Raw genomic sequence first — 7,909 nt, forward strand, 5'->3', positions numbered from 1 at the left:
GAAACACAACAAATATTAGGCTGACGGGTCCAGGAGTGTTTGTGAAATTATCCCTGGACAGGCACACACACACATACTGAAGCACCCACGCACAAACAGAATCTCCTGGAGAAAATAATAATTACAATTCAGAGCAGGAGAGTGCAGCAGAAGCACCCACCAAGGTAGAAGCTGCTCTGCAAATTGCTTTATCTCAAAAGCTAATTTACAACAGACAGATGCACATTTCGTGTCTCTGCTGCGTCACAGTGATGCATGTTGAGGTTCAACACAAGCTACATTGTTCGAGTTCTTTTTTCGATATCCTTTCCTTCTCCTATGTCAGCCTTCATGTCTTTGTGCCTGTAAATTCAATTTGCTTCTCTTTCAACCCCAAAGAGCTCGCCTGCTATAACAAAATGAAAGGTGGTATAATACTATTATAAGATTTAAGGAGAAAAAGGATTAGTCTGCGCCATCGTTGTCAATAGCTCCTCTACTCTCCTCTCCTCCTCCTCTTATCTCCTCTCCTCCTCTACTCTCCTCCTCTCATCTCCTCTCCTCTCCCCTCCTCCTCTCCTCTCTTCTCCTCCTCTACTCTCCTCCTCTCCTCTCACCCCCTACTCCTCTCCTCCTCTCCTCTCATCTCCTACTCCTCTCCTCCTCTCCTCCTCCTCTCCTCTCATCTCCTCCTTCTCTACTCTCCTCTCCTCCTCTCCTCACCCCTCTTCTCCTCCACTCTCCTCTCCTCCTCTACTCTCCTCTTCTCCTCCTCTCATCTCATCTCATCTCTCCTCCTCTACTCTCCTGTCCTCTCCTCCTCTCATCTCATCTCTCCTCTACTCTACTCTCCTCTCCTCTCATCTCCTCCACACTATCTCAACACCAAGCAAGCTGATTTTGACAGGGTCGTTAACGTGCATCAACTTAACCTTTTCAGAAACCACTATTTTATTCCCATTTTTACACAAGTCTCAGTTGGTTCAACCTTTTTTCTGCGCTACATGTTTACTAAAGTTTTTGTCGTTTACGACTTTTTTTGTCATAGTCATTCTGTGTGTGATAGGGTGTATTGAATTTCAGATGAGAGGAGACAGACAGTTGTCTCCTGAAGGAGAACTGCATTGATTTTACACAAAGAGTCCAATTTGCTAGTCATGGATAGTACTCCGTTTTGTATCGTTTCTTCTGTGGAGCCTCGTGAATGGAAATATTAATGTCAACACAGCCCTCAGAAGAATGCTACGTTGGACATTTCCAGCATTGAGAAGGGACTCGCCCGGGAAGCTCTAGCGTTCCATTATTGGAAGTGTAGTTTCCAGCCTTTTTGTTAATTGAATAATACAATCATTAAAGGGTAGGGACAGCTAGGCCTCTTTACATATTCTTTGAGGCTGTGCATTGTGAGTCCCACAACTTGCGAAAGACCTTTTTGACAGCAGCCATTTGGACACACACGTGTATTTCATCATGTCATTCTAAAAAGCTTTCCCCCAGTAAAAAGAAACATGAAATGCACCGCGCACTGCGTTACAGATCCCCAAATATCACCCAACACCACACCTGTTATTAATGATACAAAGTGAAGCTGTAAGTGTCTGAAATTTTAATTTACAGACCAGTAGAGAGTAAATGAGTGAGTGTTATACAGGGAGTAGCTAATGAGTGTCTGATATCCTGTGTGTTTGTTTGTGTGAGTGTGTAGATGCGTTGTGTGATGACGGCGATGTGCGAATGAGAGAGACGTCTAAATAGTTTTTTACTCCCCTGCTGGTTGTGTTTTTTAATTAAGTCATTTCTCAATTTCAAATCTCTCTCTTCTTCTCTCCAGTTCCTGGGATCAGTTCTAAGCCGACATCGGCAGGTGTGTCCTTCACCACGGAGGAGCCCCTCTTCCTCTCCACCACACAGGCCACCGGCCCCGCCCCCTCCGCCTCACCCGCCGCCGAGCCGAGCCCCAACCCGGAGGACCCCAACGCCACCCTGCTGCCCACCGAGGCCGACGGAGAGAGCGGTGTGTTCACTGAAGGAGAGAGGGAGCTGGAGAAGGAGAGAGAGTTAGAGAAGGAGAGACAGAGAGAGCAAGAGAGGGAGAGGGAGAAGCAGTTGGAGAGGGAGAGAGAGAGGGAGAGAGAGAGGGAGCGCGTCCGAGAAATGGAGAGAGAGAGAGAGCGGGAGCGAGAGAGGGAGCGCGAGAGGGAGAGGGAGAAAGAGAGAGAGAGACAGAGGGAGCGCGAACTCGAAAGGGAGAGAGAGCTGGAGCGAATCAGGGCCGCCGCCCGGACCACCGCCGCCCCACGACCCCCCGCGGTGCCCACCAGCGCTCCAACAAGCCCCACAGAGAGCGCGCCGCCCGCGGCCGGCTGGGACGACTTGAGCACCACAGAAGAAGAAGAGGACGTCTACCTGTCACCTGAACCCTCGGCCGTTTACCCGGGCTCAAACATGGAAACCACCACAGAGGAAGACATGTCCACCACAGCAGAGCCCACCCCCGAGCCCACGACAGCCGCACCTGCCGCCACCACCACCGCCGCCACTGTCAAGACCAGGTTGCCCTTCAGGCCCAGGGTTCCCACGGCGACGGCCACTCCGGCGGTGAAGACAGCGAGGACGATGCGTCCACAGCAGCCGACAGTTACACAGGTGAGAGTGACACGCAGCCGAGCTTATGGATCAGGAGCAGAATAGAAAAGAACCAGACTCAACAGCAGGAGGTGGAGAGTAAACAAATCCAATGGAAGTAAAACCAAACCAGTGACGCATATGTCAGCTTCATACATTTACTACTGATTATTGCGATTATTGATCTGACCCCGGACACCGGTCGGTATCAATAAACTGCTCAGCTCCGTTATTCACAGAATGCCGCGTTTCGGTTTATTCGCATCCGTCGTCTTGAGGGACGATGCATTTGCGCTCGTCTGGTTTTCCACTTCATAATGGAGCTGCCAGATTTCCTGAAGTGTGTTTACCGCAATGGACGTCGTGAAACTTTCCCCCCGAGCCGCGGTGCACAGAGGCTCATTGTTTCATCGGAGAACGCGTGTGCCATGGAAAGGCTCTTGTGTGCTTGTGTTGGTTTGCATACGTTTTTTACAGTGGAAGCTGCGCGGAACAAATGTGATCACATCAACTGTAGATTTCCAGTCTTTAGTCTCCCCTTCCCTGCTCTTTTCCCAGGAGGGCAACAACGAGGCGGGCGCCGCGGCGCCAAGCGGGGACTCCGAGGTCCGCGATAATCAGCCAAATGATCTCGGCCGAGGTGTAATGCCAGTGGATCCCGATCTGATCGGCAACACGGTGGACGGAGGAAGCTCCGCCGCCCAGCTGCCGCAGAAGAACATCCTGGAGAGAAAGGAGGTCCTGATAGGTGAGAACATCACTCGAGTCACTTCCAAAGATGTTTTTATTTGTTTTCTTCTGTGTCTGTCGGATAAACCACTTGGTAGCCACCTCTTAGATCAACAGATGAGGTTTCCCCGTTGCCTCCTGTGGTCGGTCCCTGCTTCCTGGGAGCTGCTGAGATAAACTGGCATCACCTCGCTTCCACGTAGTGAAGATTCATCACGATAACTGAATGTGCTACTTGGCCCAGTTTGACCCGTTGAGAACAAGCAATCCTCTTCTTGGCTTATCCAACCCCTCCTTTTTCCCCATCATTTTCCCTCTGGGTGAATCCAATTTCTTTTCAAGTGGCCCCTTCTCCTCTTCCCAAAGATCTTGTGTAGAAAGTGAGGGACCAGCCAACTTGCTTGACCTGACTGGCTCTCTGTTTCTCCTTCAGCTATTCTGATTGGTGGACTGCTGGCGGTGGTTTTTGCTGATTTCCTTGTCATCGGTAAAGAGCCGGAGGCAACAGGCTTTAGAGTAGACTGTATGTGGGATAGAGCCATGTCAGACTCGTACATCCATGCATAGTGCTGTACATGTATAGACATTGTGTACATCTTTATCTGTGAAAGTAACACCGTAACAAATACAAGATGAACAGGGACGGGCAGGTACATTTATTTAATCTACTTTCCGCCAAAGTGTGTCAAAATTATGAATTAGGCATTGATTTTAATGCAAGAGATACTAGGAGAAGTCAAGATTAGGGAATACTTTTGCAGTAATAGTGCAACAGTGAAAAGTTACTTTTATTATTCTTCATTATTATTCAAATAGCGCAGGCTGTGTATTCAGATATTGGCATGAATGGAATAAACACCTCCCACACAATAAATTGAAACAAGTGAATAGTTTGTTCTCCTTATTAGATTAGTTTTACATAGGAAAGTTTTTTTTTCTTTTTTTTTCTCATTTGATGACCACACAATCCATTGCACGCAGCAGTCAAATGCAGCTGCTTCAGATGGGTTACACCAGCCCCACGTTGGGCTAAACCACCATGTAGCGCTGCAGGAGCGCCATTTAACACCAAGCAGTTGGCAACTCAGGGTGTATGTTGGCACATTCAGGCTCATCAGTCTCCACTTAGCAGCTAGGTGATAGGGAGGCGGTGGTAGTTTCGCTCCGCTTTTCAGTCTGGGAGTGTTTGATGCAGTGGTGTTGTAGTCCGTCGGAGGCCGTGTCTGTAACGACGCTTTTGTTGTTTGTTTGTTTGAAGTGTTTCTTAGGATTCGTAATGTTCCGGAGGGTTTTTGTCTAAGACATCCACCCTCTCTCTTTCTGTGTTCCCTCAGCGGTCATAGTGGGAGGAGTGGTGGGCGCCTTGTTCGCGGCCTTCCTAGTGATGTTGCTGGTGTACAGGATGAAGAAGAAGGATGAGGGAAGCTACACACTGGAGGAACCCAAACAGGCCACCGTCACCTACCAGAAGCCAGACAAGCAGGAGGAGTTTTACGCGTAACGCTCCCAGAGACTGCCAGAGAGACACACCGCCCGCCGGGGGAGAGAGACAGAGCGAGAGAGAGAGAGAGAGAAAAGAGGAAGATACTCTAAGCCCGGTGTACCTCGCCCTCCTCGTGCTCCTTCTCTTCTTCGTCGTTGCCTCCTCCTCGTCTGCTCGCCCCTCCTCCTCCCTCTCTCTCCTCTCGTCTCCAAAACAGTCGAGAGCGCCTCTCTCTCTGCGGACTTGGAACTTTCTTTTCAATGAAAACGGAAAAGAGGGAAAAAAAAAAAATCCAAATATATTCTGAAAAAATAACACATACACATGAGATGTTTTTAAAGTGTTGTTCTTAATATTCTACAGATTATCTTGTTGTGTATGTTAATGATATGATTATTTTGTAAGAAAATCAAAACAAAAACACAAGCTCTTGACTGTGTTTTCCGGTACAAAAAAAGTTCCTCTTCCATTTTTTATGGAGCGATTGAAAAGGCTAAAGCGAGACGGGAGAGGAGAGGGGCGAGTAGAGCGAGACACAAAAGAAAAAAATTCGAGGCTTGACTCTGCCCCTCAAACCCCCCCTCCCCAAAAAACACACAGAGCGTCTGGTTGGCCGCACAGAGCCAGAGGTCAAAGGTGAGAGGAAAGGTCTCTTTTGTGCCTTCCATCCCTCTGGTGCTCAAAGACTCATCAGCACATCCACACGGCCACATGAACACATGCCTACGCACAGGCGCATGCATACACACACACTCTCGCATCTGCTTGAAGGTGGCTGGGGCCTCGCGCTCTGTGCTCGGCCAATCAGAAAACAGTGCTCGACCCTCGCTGTGTTTCACGATGTCGAGGTTAAAGTTGTGTTTAAGCGGCCAATCTGCTCCTCTAAGCTGTACAAAGACTAATTCCGGATAGTAATAACAACCAATAATATATCAATGTTTTGGGCGGGATGGTGAGTAATAATAATAATGATACCGTAATAATAATAATGATAATACTTAAACAGGAGGACGTGTATTTAGCAGGTTAAAAAAAAAGTTTATATGTAAATATCAGCATATCCTTTCTGGCATCACTAATCATCTGCATGATCATGAAGAGTTTTTATTCATCACTTCTGTCATCACTTTAGATGAGCTGTGCTCTCGTCAGCCACATGTACACACACACACACACACACACACACGCACGGACCCACACACACACACTCGCACACCCTCACACGTGCAGATATGTAACCTGCTGTGCATTTAGATACACCACACAGACGTTCAGTATACTGTTAATCATGTCAATAAAAGACATATCAAGCCCACCCCCACCATTATCATCATCATCATCGTCATTGTGAAAGTCATCACTTGTGTAATGAGCAAGATCAGGTGGTTTCAATACGTTATTGATTAGTTATCGATCAGTTGCCGGTTGGTTTTGAGTTTGGTCTGTTTGTGTAAAAGCACAACGTCATGTCCAGTCATCGCGTCGTCCGACAAACCCCTTCCACCACACCCCTCCACGCACCTTCAGCATGCCTCACTTTCTTTTTCTTCCACCATTGGCTCTCTGTTTTGGGATGGGAGGGGCCTCTGGGAAGCAGGGGGGGGGGGGGGGCGTTAATGAATAACCAGGAAGTATAAATCCTCGCAGTAAGTTGCACACAGATGTGCTAATTCAGTCCAAATCTTTCCTCACCAAAGCATTGGTTGTGAGAAGCAGAGGACTTTGGATTAGTGTTCATTGGGTCAACTTTAACTTTTGGGGAAGGAGACAACAGGGGACAACAGGGGACAACGGGGGACAACGGGGAACAGGGGTTCTGTTTGGGAAGAGGAATGTCAGAACGAGGGCTGTGCTTCTATCTAAAAGATTGTAACAATAACCACACCAGTGTGACTGGGCTAGTAGCTTCTATTATACTCAGTACTGTAGAATATAAATGCATGGGAGTCAACAATATACTAGTCTGGGTGTGTGTGGATGCTTGTGTGTGTTTTGTGCGATTTGAAAGAAAATTGGGGACGAGTTAAGGTTGGAATGTACTGTGGTTGAGTGTGTGTTTACCTACTCCAGCAGTTCTCACGCTCTTCCACAGACAGGTAACACACCTCCTCCACTTCTGTGTGTGTGTGTGTGTACGTGTGTGTATGTCGCCAGTGTGAGAATATACGTGTGTGCGTTTGTACGTGTGTGTCTACACTTCATCTAAACCCGCCACCCGTGTGTGTGTGTGTGTGTGTGTGTGTGCGTGTGTGTGCGCCTAAGCTTTTCACCTTGGTATTTCACAGCAGACTCTTGTGTACACTGACCGGCCCGTCGACGTGCTCCTGAGTGTGTCTGCGAGTGTTCTCGTCAGTTCACCGCTGAGCGAGGGACAGCTGGTCCTCGCAGTGGCTTTCACACACACACTGACTGTGTCTTTTCACTGTCCAACTGTCTGCCTGTCTGTCTCTCGCGGCCAGACGACACGCCACTTTCTTCACAGGCAGGAATGATATTAACACGTACTGTCTTTTTTAAAGTGACTGTCAAAGTGTGTGTTTGTACCCATTTAAGCCTGCGTAGCCAAATAAGATGTGTGTGTGTGTGTGTGTTATAAAGAGGGTGAATTTGTACGTGTGTGTGTGTGTGCGTGCGTGTGTGTGAAGCCCAACGGAGGCTACACTACTCTATGTTTGCTGTTCCCATTCCTGTTTTTATACATTTGCATTTTTTTAAGGCTGAGTTTCTGTCATTGGCTGAGTGAGCGAGAGGAGGCGGATCCTCCACGCCACCGCCCTGTCACTAATCTGCCACTCTGTTCCAAATAAAAAAACCTGGTTGGGTAAATCTCTCCTCTTCTGTCTTCTTTTCAATTCAGGCGGATACATGAAGACAAAGACAACCGTTAGCTGTTAGCTGTTAGCCATGTTAGCTGTTTCAAGCCTTAATGCTGAGCTGCGGCTGGCATCGACCTCTTACTCTTACTCCCGGCCTTCTGCAGAATGTCAAACTGTTCCTTTGAGTGCAGTGCACTCACCAGTCAACCCATTACAGCTTCGGTATTTTTCTCAAAGACCTAGTTGCCAACCAGCACCTCTGTCTTGGAAAAATATT

The 7,909-nt window shown here is 48.0% G+C and overlaps 1 protein-coding gene across 1 annotated transcript in view; it reads left to right on the forward strand.

Annotated features, from left to right (window-relative positions):
• The window catches only part of sdc3 (syndecan 3), a 28,775-nt gene extending 21,129 nt beyond the window's left edge, over positions 1–7,646 (forward strand). The window contains exons 3-5 of the mRNA XM_037474343.2: positions 1,811–2,625; positions 3,163–3,352; positions 4,668–7,646. Coding sequence (XP_037330240.2) covers positions 1,811–2,625; positions 3,163–3,352; positions 4,668–4,834 — 1,172 coding nt within the window. The 3' untranslated portion in view covers positions 4,835–7,646. The remainder of the gene's footprint in view (positions 1–1,810; positions 2,626–3,162; positions 3,353–4,667) is intronic.
• Positions 7,647–7,909: the final 263 nt, after the last annotated feature.

Source organism: Pungitius pungitius, chromosome 17, assembly GCF_949316345.1.
Source record: "Pungitius pungitius chromosome 17, fPunPun2.1, whole genome shotgun sequence".
Classification (NCBI taxonomy): Eukaryota; Metazoa; Chordata; class Actinopteri; order Perciformes; family Gasterosteidae; genus Pungitius; species Pungitius pungitius.